General features: G+C 40.9%; 1 protein-coding gene across 1 annotated transcript in view; it reads left to right on the top strand.

The window, feature by feature from the left end:
- Positions 1–334: 334 nt before the first annotated feature.
- The window catches only part of ERO1B (endoplasmic reticulum oxidoreductase 1 beta), a 57871-nt gene continuing 41316 nt past the window's right edge, over positions 335–16889 (top strand). The window contains exons 1-3 of the mRNA XM_046027019.1: positions 335–671; positions 8477–8596; positions 12366–12449. Of these exons, the coding sequence (XP_045882975.1) occupies positions 573–671; positions 8477–8596; positions 12366–12449 (303 nt within the window). The 5' untranslated portion in view covers positions 335–572. The remainder of the gene's footprint in view (positions 672–8476; positions 8597–12365; positions 12450–16889) is intronic.

Here is a 16889-nt window from a genome sequence, read left to right as displayed (position 1 = left end):
CGCGCTCCGGCTCGCAGTCTAAGGCCCCGCGGGGCGCGTCGGGAGTCCCCCGGCTGTGCGGCGTCGGGGACCGGCCACGCCGGCCTGACCCTCGGCCGGGATTCCAGGAGCCACCGCCAGGGAGGGGGCGCGGCGCGGCGCGAAGACAGGCCGAGGGGGGCGGAGCCCCGCCCGCGGCTCCTCTTGTTTTGGAGGCTCGCGTGGTCCTGCCGCATTGGCCGCCGTGGGGGAGGCCCCGCCCCGGCCCCGCCCCCCCGCAGGAGGTGGGCTCGCGGCCGCGCAGGGACCACAACTCCCACAAGGCCCCGCGCTCGGGGGGGGCGTGGCCGGGGCGAAGGGGAAGCCGGAGGCGGGGCAGCCTGGGAGATGAAGTGGGGGCGCTTGGCTCTCCCGCCTCACTCGCAGCTGCCCGGCCCCGGGGAGGGCGTCCCCCGCGTCCCGACGGGCGTGCGGACCTCTGACCCTGGAGCCTCTCAACCGCCGGGAGCCGTCCTCTTGGGTCGTCACCCGGGCCTCCCACCGTTCCCCGGCCCCGAGGGGCCCGGCCGGCCGCGCTGTGGGGAGAGGTCAGCATGAGCCGGGGGGCCCGGCGAGCCGGCGCCGGGCGGGGGGCGGCCGCAGTGCAGCTGCTGGTCACCCTGAGCTTCCTCCCGCGCGTCGTCGAGGCCCAGGTGAGCCAAGGGCCGGCGGGGTGGGGACGCGGGGCCGGACGCGGGCGCTGGGGTGAGCGGGCCGCCGCGGGGGCGCGGGGAGGGTCGGGCCGGCCCCGCAGGGGCTTTGGGGACCGCCTGGTCGGGGGGCCGTGACCCGAACCGCGGCGTCCGGGGGGCGTCTGCGAGACGTTCGCGGTGAGTGCGGGACGGCGACGCTCGTGGAGGCGGCGGCAGGATGAGGGGCGGCGGTGACGGTTCCCGGAGGCGTTTCCGCTTTTTCTTCTGCTTTGTGGGGCTGCGGGGAGTGTGCGGGACACGGGCGGGAGTGGGGACGCCGTCCGCTGTGTGGGAGGGACGCGCGGACTGGGAAGCCCGCCCCTCACCGGGGGGGTCCCCGCGTCCCGCAGGAGTGCCGCGGGAGGGGAGGGACGCCAGACCCCGCGTCCGGGAGCTCTCGGGCTGGAGAGCCCCCTGCTGCGCCCCGGCTCTGCCGTCCCAGTTCTCGCCGGCTGAGCCGATCCGCGGCGTCCGGGGGGCCCGCGTGGGAAGCTCGCGGACACGGCCGGTCGGTGACGGGTGACGTGGGGAGAGTGGGCCAGCCGAGGGACCTTGTGCCACCTGCAGGACGGAGTGCTCTGGAGGTCGGGGTTGGAAGCCAGAGCCTTTCGCCCCGAGGGCCCCGTTCGTGCTTTCCTGCAGCAGCAGGTGCGGCTGTGCCTGGTCGCCCCTGCTGCGAGGCGAAGTGTCTCGGTGGCTCGACCGCTGGGGAGATGCCTTTTGAAGCGGTTGGTGCTCCCGGCTGAGCACAGCTGAAGCCGTGAGTGCAACCGTGTAAACATGTTTTTCTGACTTTGCTCACACACTTTCCTCGTGGCGTTATGGGGTCGTGCACTAAATCCCAGAAAGCCCGAACATTATATTTGTGTGGGTATTTTTTAAATGAGTGATTTGGTGAAAATCAAAGGGGCAGACAGACTTTCAGTTTCGTTATGGGCGAGCGTGTTAAAAATGCAGATTCTCTGGCCCCAGGGCCACCTGTGCTGATTTAGTGGCTCTGGATGGGACCCAGCGATCAGCAGTTTTAAACCGGTTACTTACAACTTGTTTGTAGGTAACTGTAACGCAGTTATCCTCTGAACTACCTTGTGAGCCCCGCTTAGAAAACACTGAACTAATGGAAATCTGGAAATCTTCTAAAAAGTAAATTTTCCAAATTGTCTTTAGCAAAATTATCTTCTAGCGACTGATTGGGTGATAGTTTGGGGGTATACATTTAGATATTTTTCTAAAAGGAGACTTTTTTCATCTTTTTCTTTTTATAGCCTATGTTAATTGTATACTTTGTCATCAATCTGGAAACTTCACTTTAGGTTTTTCTCATCTACTAATTACATGTGTTACTGTTTTATAATTGCATGCTTACTTTTATTATATCCAAATGAATATGTATCATTTTATCATGTCCAAATGAATACATATAGTTCAAAAATTAAAGATTTGTGCATATTCAAAGGAACATTTTGTGAAACAATCCTCAAAAGTGGATACATTTGGTTTTTGTTTCCAGTGGTATTTTCTAATACAATGTTGGAGCATATTATAGATAGTACTTAATCTCCAACGTGTCTCAGTACATATTATCTCATTTTATTGGATCTGTCTCCCAGAAGTGCTGGTTTACTGGTAAAAGCAAATATTCATTTCCTCTGGAAGAATTTATTTTCAACCCAGGCCCTAAAAAATTCTTGAAGATACAGTGTCAAGGAGAATAAACAGCTAATAGCCCAAATTACCAAACACTAGGCACCATGAATGAGGTACTAGAAATATAGACTATGGAAAAAGACCTGTGATTTCTAGAGTTGAAATTAAAAACTCAATGGGTGGATTAGAAAGCTGATTATATTCAGCAGAAGAAAGGATTACTGAATCCTGCTACCATTTTATGTCTTTTTCTACTTAATCCTCCAACACTTCCCCTTTTCTTAGCTCCATATTTCACTAACAAATTTGGAGTCATCAGTGTAATCCATATGTGTTTACCTATTAGTTTTTGTATCCACACGTCGTGACTTCCAATGGATTATCATAGATCAACTGTAAACTCTTTTCAAAGGTCAATCCCTGTCTCTTCTGCATTAGGTCCCATTCCCTCTTTCAAGCACATGGCTGAACAACTCTTCCCTTTCTCTCCTGGATCATTAGTTTTTCCTTCTATGGTGGACTGTTACCGTCATTCTAAAACATGGTGCTAATTCTAGTTTACAGTTCCCTCTCAACCTGCCCATCTCTCCTGGCTCTGCTCCATTTTTCTGTTCTCTATTAAAAAAACTCCTCAAAGGAATTATCCTTATTCCTTCCATTCTGGTCCTCTATTTAACCTACTCCAGCTCCTCGGAAACTGCTCTTGTCAAGGTCCATAGTGTCTTCCTTGTTAAAGCCAATAGTTAGTTTTTAAACCTTAGCTTTACCTATAGACAGCCGTTTTTTCCCCACGGTTCATCAGTTACTCTCCTTGAAATACTTCTTTTCTCTGGGCTTCCAGGATGCTGTCCTTTTCTGATTTTGTGTTGTCTTTCAGGCTAGTCTTTCCCGTATCCTTTGCTTGTTTCTCCTCTTTGGGCCCCACCCATGGCCACTAGGATGGGGAGAGGGGTGCTGGAGATGGAGCTCTGTAGAAGCTCTTAAAATAAGATTGATGCATTTGCAGGTGGGCGAATAGACCCTTGCTGGGAGGGTGGTTTGGAGGCAGAGAAGGTCTGTGTGCACATCCTAATACCTTGCCCTATGCCCCTATCTATTCTATTTGGTACTTCCTGGGTTGTATCCTTTACAGTAAACATAAGCGTTTCCCTGGTCCTGTGAGCCATTGCAAATTACTGAACCAGAGAAGAGAGTCATGGGAACCCCAATTTATAGCTGGTCAGTCAGAAGTACAGGTGGCTTGGAACTTGGGACTGATATCTAAGGTGGGGACAGTCTGTGTATCTGAGCCCTTAATTCTGTGAGGTCTGCTCTGACTCCAGGTGGTATCAAAACTGATTTGGGCACTCAGTTGGTGTTGGAGAGTTGGAAGATTGGTTGGTGTGAGAAAACCCCGGGTTCCATTAAAGCCAAAGTCTTATAATGGTCTCCTATTTCTCCTTTTCACCTACTACATAGTCCCCCTTATTGTTCCTCAGAAACATTGGGCAAGCCGACTGCCTCGGGGCATTTATAGTTTGTGTTCCCAATGCCTGGAGTGCTTTCCCCCACTCTCCCAAATTGTGTGGCTTGTTCCTTTTCCTCCTTCAAGCATTGCCAAAATTTTACTGAGACCTTTTGTAACTCTCCTTTTGAAAATAGTAGCACTCAGTCCTGCAATGCCTATTCCCTGGTTTTCCTGTTACTTTATTAATCTGACAGACTCTGTATGTGGCTCATTCTTTTTTTTTTTTTTTTTCTTTCCTATGAGCATGTAAGCTCATGGAGGGCACAGATTTTTTTTTTCTTTCTTTCTTCTCTTTTTGCTCTCCCAGCAGGTAGAACAGTGTAAGGCTTATGTGAGGTAGATTCTCAAATATGTTGAATGAATGAATGAATGGAAAATAAAAGCATGAATTATTCAGAAGGAAGCTCAGAGAGATAATGGGATAGTAAATTTTAAAGAGAGCTTAAGAGACACAGTCTAATATAATATGTCAGGTTGGAGTTCCAGAAGAATGTACCAGAATACGGGAAGTGTATTGATTCCTGCATGTTAATATGAAAAAGACAACACAGTAGAAAAATGAAAAACAGCTATTTCACACGAGAAATACACATGTCTTATGGAACATAAAGCATTATACTTCATTAGTAAAAAAATCAGATACCCTTTCCTGCTTACTATATTGGTAAAAATTTTTGAAATATCGAATAATGGTGGTGCCTGGGTGGCTCAGTTGGTTAAGCAGCTGCCTTCGGCTCAGGTCTTGATCCTGCAGTCCTGGGATCAAGCCCCACATCAGGCTCCCTGCTCAGCAGAGATCCTGCTTCTCCCTCTCCCTCTGCCTGTCACTGTCTACTTGTGCTCTCTATCTCTCTGTCAAATAATAAATAAAATCTTTTAAGAAAAAAGATTTTATTTATTTGACAGTCAGAGATCACAAGTAGGCAGAGAGGCAGAGAGAGAGGGGGGAAGCAGGCTCCCCGCTGTGCAGACAGCCCAATGCGGGACTCAGATCCCAGGACCCTGAGATCTTGACCTGAGCTGAAAGCAGAGGTTTAACCCACTGAGCCACCCAGGTGCCCCAAATAAAATCTTTTTTAAAAAATATCAAATAATGGTAAAGATATGATTTAGCAGTAACTTCTGTCTGCTGTTGGTAGGATTGTAAAGTGGTATACATATTTTGGAAATGAACTATAGTAATTTCACTTGTAAGCATATAAGCTGGAGAAACTCTTATAAATATATATAGGGAGATAAAGAAAAAAGTGTTTGTGTAGCATTATTCTTTAACTTAATCTGGAAACAACCTAAATATGGATTGCATTAGTTTCCTGTGGCTGCTCTAACAAATTACCAAAAATTTAGTGGCTTAAAATAATACAAATTTATGATCATGTAATGCTATAGGCCAGAAGTCTGAAAATGGGTTTTACGGGGATAAAATAAAGGTATCAACAAAGCTGCATTTCTCCTGGAGGCTCTAGGGGAGAATCATCATTCCTTCCCTTTTCCAGGCTTCTAGAGGCTGCTGTGTTCCTGGCCTGTGTCCTTTTCCATTGTCTTAAAAGCCAGTAATGTAGCACCCTCCAGTCTGACTCTGACACTGTCTTCCTCTTACAAGGATCTTATTATTGAGTCTGCTTAAATAATCCAGTATTAACTTAAATAATCCAGTATGAACTACCATCTCAAGATCTTAATAACATATGTAGAGTCACTTTTGCCATGTACTGTAACATATTCACTGGCTTCTGGAATTATGGCATGGATATCTGCCGACCTTACAGGTCAACAATAGAATAAATACACCGTGATAGTTTGATATAATGCTACATTTATAGCAGCGAAAATGAATGACCATAAAACTCATGATGGTGGGTAGCTGTCAAAATATTAGCAAAAACATGTCATTAATATTAAAGTTCAAAAACAAAAAAAACTCTATATTGTTTAGGGATATATCATATGTGATGAAATTGCAAGGAAAAGTAATTAACAAAAATAAGTTATTCTACCTCCAGGGGGAGGGAGATGGCTATAATTAGAAAGGTTCTTAAAAGATAATAGCCGTATTCTATTTCTATTTTTTTTAAAGATTATTTATTTTAGAAAGAGAAGGGGTGGAGGGTGGGGAGAGGGAGAGAAGCAGGTTCCCTGCTGAGCAGAGAGACTGCAGGGACTGCCTGAGGCTCCATCCCCATACCCTGAGATCATGACCTGAGCTGAAACCAAGAGTCAGATGCTCAGCCAAGAGGCACCCAGGCACCTATTTCTGTTTTTAAAAATTTGGTGAAATACAGGCTTTTGTTTTAGTATTTAAGAGTTAGAAATAAGTACGTGATAATCTTGTATACCTTACCCCAGCCTCTACCACAATTAAAATATTTTTTTAAAAAATATGGTGGTTTACTAAAAAGGAACAATTTAAGAAATATTTGTAAGAAAGATCAGTCACTGGATAAAGTATTTTTAAAACCTAGAAAGTTGTCAGTTGGTATTTCTACTCCCCCCACTCTCCACAATTACTTAGAATTTGAAGTTTTACAAATAGTAAGCTAGAGAAATGGAATACAATTAAATAGAGTTAGTGACAGGATCTTAGTAACTAGGATAGTAAAGCATCTGGAATTCTAGAGCCAAAATTGTTGTGAACAATCCTTTGTTCTTTAAAGATAATATACCTCTGACTCTTTATGTTGTAGGGAGTTTGGGGACACATTTACATTCCTAGGGGGAAAACATGAGAAAGACACAACTGGGAATTTCTGGTTTCCATTTTCTGATCATCTGTGCATAGATTCCTCTAAAGGATCACACGAATGATCTTTAACAACCTGGGTCCCTTTTTTTTTTTTTTTTTTTTTTGTAATTTTAACCGAGGTAAGTGCGGGTTCCATGCAGTTGTAAGAAATAATACAAAGAAATGCCACCCACGCTGTATCTAGTTTCACCCACTGGTACCATTTGGCAAACATACAGTGTGGTATTATCGCCAGGACATTGACGACACACCCGCTCAGATCCCTCCTAGTCTCCCTCATGTCTGTTCACTTTTATCACCGTACCCACCACCAAAGTCAAGATACTGAACAATTTTGTCACCACAAGAACCCTTCCTCTTGCCCTTTTTTAAAAAACTTAATTTTTTTTAGAGAGGGCCAGAGGAGGGAGAGAGAATCTCAAGCAGACTGCCCACTGAGCATGGGCCCTTTGCGAGTCTCAGTCTCATGACCCTGAAACCGTGACCTGAGCTGAAACCAAGAGTCAAAAGCTCAACTGACTGAGCTACTCAGGCACCTCTCTTCTTGCCCTTTTATAACCACTCTTCCGTCCTTTCTACCCCTCTCCCTGACTCCAATTCCTATCCTTACTCCAGTCCTTAAGCCCTGGTAACCAATAAACTTCTCTCCATTTAAAAAATTTTGTAGGGGCGCCTGGGTGGCTCAGTGGGTTAAAGCCTCTGCCTTCGGCTCAGGATTCTGGGATCGAGCTCCGCATCGGGCTCTGCTCAGCGGGGAGCCTGATTCCTCCTCTCTCTCTCTCTGCCTGCCTCTCTGCCTACTTGTGATCTCTGTCAAATAAATAAACAAAATCTTAAAAAAAAAATTTTTTTTAAATGTTGTATAAATGAAATCACATAATATGTAACATTTTGAGGTTGGCTTTTTTTCACTCAGCCTGATTCCCTGAAGATTCATCTGAGATGTGGATGTCAGTGAGTCCCATTTTTAAATTTAGCTGAAGAATGTTTTATGGAAATTTTGGATTTTGAACTCGTTTTGTAAATATCATTTTCTGTTCAGTTAATGTATACTTTGAGTAGTGGATAAAGCATGCATTTTTAAGTGTGATTATTTGGGGCTAAGTCTCATTTTTACTTTGGAAAAATTATTTTAACTATGCTAAGCCTTAATTTTCTTATGTGTAAAATGAGGATAATAATACCTATTTCATAGAATATTTAAAGAATAAACGAGGTAACATGTAATGTTCTTAGCACTATGCCTATCACATAAGTGTTCCATAAATGGCAGTAGAAAAGAAAGATGGGGTTACTACAGCAGGATTATTACAGTCTGTGACTTTTAGGTTAGTCTTGGAAGAAATTGCTTTAGCATTCCTACTACATTTGGATTTTATGTATGTTTGGGGAAGGGGGGGAGCATTCAATATATTTCTCTAGCCACTAAACAATAATGCTTAGTTCTCCAGAATAGGTATATCTGATCCTTCTGTTGTTCTTTACCTAATTGGCCACAGTAAAAAGTAAATGATTGCTTTAATGTTATGTATCTTTTTTAAAAGGATTTTATTTGAGAGAGGAAAGGAATGAATGGGCGAGTGGCAGAGGGAGAGAGAAAAACAGGCTCCCTATTGAGCAGGGCTCTTGATCCAGGACCTTGGGATCTCTACCAGAGCTGAAGGCAGAGGCTTAACCGGCTTAAAACGACTTAATCGACTTAACCAACTGAACCACCAAGGCACCCCTTTAATGTTATGTATCTTAGCAAAGACTAGTTACCTCAAATGAATAAACTATCTTTTTATACAATAGTACAGATTTGCTAAGGTTGAAATATCTATAATTTACATACTTTAAATTTTATATGTATATATTCCCCACCCCCAGGTAACCGGAGTCCTGGATGATTGCCTGTGCGATATTGATAGCATCGATAACTTTAACACCTTCAAAATCTTCCCCAAAATAAAAAAATTGCAAGAGCGAGACTACTTCCGTTATTACAAGGTATAGTTATAATTTTTGATTCCGTTAATAGCAAAAATTTTTACAAAGCTCTCTACAGATGTGACTTTTATGACCCTTTTGAAAACCCATTTTGACTTCTCAGAACGCTCTGTGTTTTGTTTTGTTTTTAATCATTGGAATATATTAAGTATTGTAGTGAAACCTGATCGTCTTTTTGAACACTAAGAACCTGAACCCTCTTCCTGTGTTTGGGAAATTCCTCTCTTTCAGTTTTGGTTTTGGGACAGAGACTACTTTCACAGAACCTGAAAGTGCCACAGACTTATCTGTCAGCCTTCGTTGTAATTTAGGCTCTGCCATCTAGACCCCTCCCCAGGCTCTGTGTTGTGCTGGTGGCCCTGTCCTGTGTTAGTGCTGTTCGCAGTGTAAGTATCACAGCAGCACGCGGTTCCTGGGGAACTCACTGGAAGGGCTGCCGAACCAGGCTGAGGGCACTAGCAGAACAGCCTTCGTAGTAATGCTGCGGGGTTGGTTCTTAAATTGAGCGCTCTGCTCTAGCCCTTTACAGAATAACCAATGCTAGTTTAAAGGTAGCAACAATAAGCAATATTCAAAAGCAGTATTTTAAATCGAAGAACAATATTTTAAAAGCTGCTGTTATGCTTTGTTTTGCTCTTGTTCTCAGTATTCAATTGGGTTTATAATTTGATATTCATTTTTAGTTTATTTTAAAAATTGAGCGTGATTTTCTTTTATATCCTGATTCTATATAGTTATCTTAGTCTTTAAATATTTCTGAGGATAAAAAAAAAAATTAGAGCAGGAACTAATGGCCATTATTTTTATGTCACCACCAAAATTTTGGCACCATTAACCATTGCCCCTTTTTTTATTTTTTGAAGGTGACAAAAAATTTTATTACGTCATGTGCCTAGCAAGAAATGCAATAGCCATTTCCCATGTTTTTGCAACACTCTATATCAAATTTCTGGAAGAAATTCCTCTCTAATTTCTGGAAAAACACTTACACAGGTGTCTAATTGGTCTAATTGACCAAAAGAGGGAAAGACACTTGGGTTAACAATCCTATGTGCATAAATATAAGGGGGAGTGATTGTTTCTCAAAGGAATGTCAGGGGTTACAGGAGGAGGAAAAAATGGAAGTTGGATAGGCAAACATAACAGTGTTCTAAGAAAACGTTCTAATCAATTTAATGAAATTATTCCATATGTAATGGGAATATCCACTTACTTCCCAAGGGAGGGTAATGCAGTGATCTGGTTAATGCATTTGTCTCCAAGTCAAGGATATTCTGGTGATGATTATTCCTTTTTCTAGTTCTGCCAACCTACAAATTAAACAAAAAGGACATTTAACCACCGACAGTATACTCTTCATACACTAGTGGCAGAAAAGGAAGGCAAAGAGAATAGGTTAATTTTAAACATGTGCAAACATACTTATGATTGAGCAAGGATACCTAGGTGGAAGCCACAGTCTACCCCTGTCAACTGCTCAGTTGGCTGCTGAGTTGGTATTTATAATTTCTTATACTATTTGTTCCATTTCTTTATTCACCAAATATTTATTGAATAATTACCTTGCAGTAGGCGCTCTTTTTTAAAGAGTTTTCCTATTTTTATTATCATTATTATTATTGTTAAAGATTTTGTTTGTATGTCAGAGAGAAAAAGCACAAGCAGGGGAAGTGGCAGGCAGAGGGAGAAGCAGGTTCCCCGCTGAGCAGGGAGCCTGATGCAGGGCTTGATCCCAGGACTCTGGGATCATGACCTGAGCTGAAGGCAGGCGCTTAGCTTACTGAGCCACCCAGGCATCCCGCAGTAGGTGCTATTCTAAGTGCTGTCAATACAATAGTGAATAACACAAAGACTCTGACTTCATGAAGCTTTTATTCAGATTAGGAAGACAAACAATAAACAGTAAAATATAATTTCATATGGTTGTTAAGGTTAATGCTATGGAGAAGAATAAAGTAGGAGACAGAATAAATTAATGGGGTGGGGAAGTTAGGTAGCTTTACTGTTAAAGAAGATGAGCAGGAAAGGAAGGTATTCGTGCTGTGTCATTTGGGTAAAGACCTACATAACGTGAAAGCCATGACAAGATACAGAGAGAGAACATTCCAGGGAAGAAGAGTAGAACTACAGGTATAAACGTCTTGAGTGCAGGCATAAAGGTTGCCCGTGTTTGAGGAATAAGTTCAGCCTGGCTGGAGCAAGGTGAGTGAGATATGGAGAGTTGGAAAGTAAGAGCCAGATGAGAAAATCTTTTGTAAGGATGTTGAATTTTAGTGTAAGTATAATAAGCTTTGGGGGGATTTGTACAAAACAGACTCTCGGGTGTGAGATAGGAAATAGAGAAACCATGTAGGTTTTTGCATGAGACCAGATGGAAAGTGATAGGGGTTGGAATAGGGTGGTAGAGTTGGAAGAGGTGAAAAGTAAACAAACGAACATTGTATGTAAGAGGTAACACCAACAAACTTACCTGATGGGGTGAATGTATGCTGTGAGAGTAGAAGTGAAATCAAAGATGATGTGGAGTTTTGAGCATATTACAGAAAAACATATCCTGACCAAGTTAATCTTATTCTAAGAATGCAAGAACAAGGCTTTTGGGTCCTCAACACAATTCAACACACATTCCTAATTTTTAAAAAATTTAATAGGAATGATGGATAGATACTTCCTTAACATGATCCTAACATTAGCATTGCCACGATCTTGCTTGTTGGGAAATAGTCGAGGAATTCTCACTTAGGTGAGGGACCAAGGGTACCCACTGTTCTTTATTGCTGGAGATATTAATTAGCATACCAAACAAGAGAGAGCAACTAGAGGCATAAACATTTTTTTTAAAGATTTTATTTATTTATTTGACAGACAGAGATCACAAGTAGGCAGTGAGGCAGGCAGAGAGAGAGGAGGAAGCAGGCTCTCTGCTGAGCAGAGAGCCCGATGTGGGGCTCAGTCCCAGGACCCTGAGACCATGACCTGAGCCAAAGGCAGAGGCTTTAACCCACTGAGCCACCCAGGCGCCCTAGGCATAAACATTTTTGAAGAACAAGTAAAACTATCTCCATTTATAAATGACAAAAGAATACTAGAAAACTCAAATAATGAACAAAAATGATAAAAAAATGCATTAAGATAGCAGGCTATAAACTTAATATACAAAATTCCATATCTTCATAAATATAAACAATAAGATACAGCAAACAAAATCCCCATTTACATTAAGCAGTCAAAAAAGTCACTATCCACCAGCCCCATTATTTTCCATCACAAAACCTGGATGTTCCTTTGTAACACTTACTACAATTTGTAATTAAACAAATATATATAATTTCTAGTCCCTCCAGTAGACTCCAGGTGGGTGAAGTACTTTTTTATATCTGTTCTTTGCCCTAGACCCTACACAGTGCAGATAGGGAGTGCTCAGTGTACACTGAGGCGGGCGGGCACTCGGGAGAACCCTAACGGGTAAGGTGCTGACAGACATCAGAGTACAATGCTGCCCACGGTCTGCAGGTGAGCAGTGTACTTGGACTTTCTTCCTTTTTTGAAGTGTCAGAGGACTAATAACAGTTACTTTTTTAAAATTAATATTACAACTGGGTGTCTGAAAAACTGCAGTTTCAAATTTTGAACCCTATAGATGCCACAGGGTAGGAAGCTTTTTCTTCTTCCCACCACCACGTCAGTGGTGCCCAGCACAGGAACACCTAGAGAGTGTTGAAGAACTGTGCCATACGTGTGCTAACGTTTATCCAATCTTTCTCTCAAGGTCAATCTGAAGCGACCATGTCCTTTCTGGGCAGAAGATGGCCATTGTTCAATAAAAGACTGCCATGTGGAGCCCTGTCCAGAGGTAAAATAAATTAAAAAAAAAAAAAACAAAAACACTGCTTCTTCTTGGGCTCTTAGATAAGCATAAATTTATATTTTAGGCCACTGTTAATGGATTTAGACTTGTCCTTGAATTCATATGCTGTCAGCTGTCTCTTTTTAACCACATTATTGAAGGTTTATTTTATACTTGTCATCAAAATGGGTTTGAAGAAACTCTTGTACCCAGTAGTATCGGTTGTGGAAGTATAGTATGCCAGGGGGAAGCCTGGGCAGCCTGTTCTAGGACTGAATCTACAATTGGCTAACTCTTATTTCATGTTTATTGAATATGCTTCTTATTTCATAAGAAAAGTGATGTTACTGGACCTTAACTTTTACATTTAGAGTGGGAATTAGAGTGATTTGTAAAGTAGAGGAATTTCAGGCTTGGTATGAGGTCTTCACTTGGTGGTTTGCTACATTAAAAAAAAGCTATACTTATATTTTAGACTTTTTTTTTTAGACTTTGTTTTTTGACATCTACCATAATTAATTCTTCTTAAACAGTAATTCATTATAAGCTCTGTTTTCATTTCACTTTTTACTTTTCTTACCTAATCAATTAATCTAGTTTGTTATCCTTAAAAATGGGGAAAAAACTTTCTTAACCAATGTCCTTTCTAAAGGGACAATTTAAAAAATTCTCTTCATTTTCCTTTAAGAATAAATTTTTTTAACTTTTTAGTCTGAAATAATTTCAGACCTATAGAAAAATTGGGAGAATAATACCAACAGTCCTCATTTATTTTTATTCAGATTCCCTGAATGTTTATCACGTTTGCTTTATTACTCTTTGTATATATTATTTTCTAAACTATTTGGGTGTAAATTACCAGCAAGGGGATACATTACCCCTAATTACTTGTGTTTCCTTAAAAACAAGATTATTCTCTTATGTAACCACAATATAACTAACAAAATCAGGAAATTAACGTTTTTATAATACAAATGTCTAATCTATAGACCTTAGTCATATATTGCTGAATGACTTAATAATGTGCTATATAGTTAAAAAAAAAAAAAAGTGTTTTACAGTGTTACATTCACTTCATGTGTATAAAATAGTGCTTCAGTGGTTCCATATACTACTCAGTGCTGATCAAGATAAGTGCACTCTCAATCCACTTCCGCCTGTTTCAGCCATTGCCCCCTCCTTATCTCCTCTCTGGTAACCATCTCTTTGTTCTCTAGTTACGAATTTGTTGTTTTGGTTTGTCTCTCTTTTTTGTTCTTGTGTTTGTTTTGCTTCTTAAACTCAGTGCACGAGTGAAATAATATGGTAATTCTCTCTAACTGGCTTGTTTCCCTAAGCATTATACTCTCTAAATCCATCCATGTTTTGCAAATGGCAGGACTTCATTCTTTTTTATGGCTGAATAATATTCCATTGTATGTGTATACACCACATCTTCTTTATCCGTTCATCTATTGATCGACACTTGGGCTATTTCATGGGTTGTCTATTATAAATAATGTTACTATAAACATAGGACTGTAGGGGCGCCTGGGTGGCTCAGTGGGTTAAGCCTCTACCTTCGGCTCAGGTCATGATCTCAGCGTCCTGAGATCGAGTCCCACATCGGGCTCTCTGCTTGGCAGGGAGCCTGCTTCCTCCTCTCTCTCTCTCTCTGCCTGCCTCTCTGCCTACTTGTGATCTCTGTCTGTCAAATAAATAAATAAAATCGTTAGAAAAAAAAAATAGTGTATATATGCCTTTGAACTAGTGTTTTTGTATTCTTTGGGTAAATACCTAGTAGTATAATTGCTGGATCATAGGGTAGTTCTGTTTTTAATTTTTCAAAGAACCCGTATGCTGTCTTCCACAGTTACTGCACCAGTTTGCATTCCCACCAACAGTGCATGAGTGTTACTTTTCTCCACATCTTCTCCAGCACTTGTTTCTTGAGTTTTCGAGTTTAATCATTCTAACAGATGTGAGGTGATAGTTCACTTTGTTTTTGATTTGCATTCCCTGATGATGCGTGATGTTGAGCATCTTTTCATGTTTCTGTTGGCCACCTGGATATTGTCTTTGGAGAAATGTCTGTTCGTGTCTTCTGCCCATTTTTTAATTGGATTATTTGGGATTTTTTTGGTGTTGAACTGTATAAATTCTTTATATAATTTGGATAGTAATCCTTAGTTGGATATATCATTGCAAATATCTTCTCCCAGTTAGGTTGTCTTTTAGTTTTATTGGTGGTTTCCTTTGCTGGGCAGAAGCTTTTTATTTTAGTGTAATCACAATAGCTTATTTTGCTTTTGTTTTACTTGCCTCAGGAGACGTACCTAGAAAGATATTGTTATGGTCAACATGAGAGAAATTACTGCCTGTGCTCTCTTCTAGGAATTTTATGGTGTCAGGCCTCACATTTAGGTCCCTAATCCATTTTGAGTTTTTGTGTGCAGTGTAAGAAGTCCCATTTCATTCTTTTGCATGCAGCCATGCCGTTTACCCTTTGTTGAAGAGACTTTTTACCATTAAATATTCTGCCTCCTTTGTCAAAGATTGACAATAGCATCGTGGGTTTATTTCTGTGCTTTGTATTCTGTTCTGTTGATCTAAGTGTCTATTTTTGTGCCAGTACCATACCTTTTTGATTACTACAGATTTGTAATATAATTTGAAATCTGGAATAGTGTTCCCTCCAGTTTTGATTTTGTTTTTCAAGATCACTTCGGCTATTCAGAGTCTTTTGTGGTTCCATACAAAGTTTAGGATTTGTTTTTTCTAGTTCTATGAAGAATGCTGTTGGTATTTTGATAGGGATTGCATTAAATGTGTAGCTTGCTTTGGGTAGTATAGAAATTTTAACAATATTTGTTCTCGTAATCCATGAGCATGGACCATCTTTCCATTTTTTTGTATCATCGTCAGCTTCTTTCATCAATATTTTAATAGTTTTCACAATCAGGTCTTTTTACCTCTTTGCTAAGTTTATTCGTATCTGTTTTATTGTTTTGGGGACTGTTGTAAATGGGATTGTTTTCTTAATCTCTCTTTCTGCTGCTTCCTTATTAATGTATTGAAATGCAACAAATTTTTGTACATTGATTTTATGTCCTGAAACTTTACTGAATTCATTTTTAGATCTAGTAGTTTTTTGGTGGAGTCTTTAGGGTTTTCTACATAGAATATCCTGTCATCTGCAAATAGTGAAAGTTTGACTTCTTCCTTAACCAGTTTGGTTGCCTTTTATTCCTTTTTGTTGTCTAATGGCTGCAGCTAGGACATCCAGTACTATGTTGAATAAAACAGTTAGGGTAGATATACGTGTCCTTTTTCTGACCTCAGGGTAAATGCTCTCAGTTTTTCCCCCCATTGAGTATAATGGATTTTCTATATAAGGCCTTTATTATAGTTGAGGTATGTTTCCTCTAAACCTACTTTATTGAGGGTTATTGATCATGCATGGTTGCTGTATTTTATTGGATGCTTTTTCTTCATCTGTTGAAATCTGAAGCTTCTTTTCCTTTCTCTTACTGATATGATGTATCACACTGATTGATTTGTATATACTGAACCACCCTTGCAACCTGGGGGTAAATGTTGATCAGGGTGAATGATTTTTTTTTTTAATGGATTGTTGGACTTGGTTTGCTAGTATTTTGTAGAGGATTTTTGTATCTATGTTCATCAGAGTTATTGTCCTGTAGTGTTTTTTTTTTTAAAGATTTTATTTATTTATTTATTTATTTGATAGAGATTGCAAGTAGTTTTTTTTAATTAAAAAAATATTTTTGTTATTTTTTGTAGTTCTGTTGTTTTTTTTTTTAAGATTTTATGTATTTATTTGACAGAGATCACAAGTGGACAGAGAGAGAGGGGGAAGCTGACTCCCTGCTGAGTAGAGAGCCCTAGGCAGGGCTCAATCCCAGGACACTGGGATCATGACCTGAGCTGAAGGCAGAGGCTTTAACCCACTAAGCTACCCAGGCGCCCCATGTTGGGAATTTTTTGATTACTGATTCAGTTTCATTGCTGGTTATCAGTCTGTTTAAATGTTCTTTTTTCCTGTTGCTGTTTTGATAGATTATATGTTTCTAGGAATTTGTCCATTTCCTCTAGGTTGTCCAGGTTTGGAGTATGTAATTTTTCATAATACTCTCCTGTAGTTGCTTGTATTTCTTTGGTGTCCATTGTTACTCTCTTTCATTTGCAGTTTTGTTTGGGTCCTCTCTCTTTCTCTCCACCCCCCCCTTTTTTTTAATGAGCCTGGCTAGAGGTTTATCAATTTTGCTTATCTTTTCTAGGAACTAGCTCCTGATTTCATAGATTTCTTCTATTTTGTTTTTAAAATTTTTTCTGTATCATTTATGTGTTCTCTAATCTTTATTATTTCTTTCCTGCTGGTTTTGGGTTTTGTTATTCTTTATGTAGCTCCTTTATGTGTAAATTTAGGTTGTTTGAGATATCTCC

The sequence above is a fragment of the Meles meles genome, chromosome 13 (assembly GCF_922984935.1).
Source record: "Meles meles chromosome 13, mMelMel3.1 paternal haplotype, whole genome shotgun sequence".
NCBI classification, from domain to species: domain Eukaryota; kingdom Metazoa; phylum Chordata; class Mammalia; order Carnivora; family Mustelidae; genus Meles; species Meles meles.
This window is presented reverse-complemented; position numbering and strand designations above follow the sequence as displayed.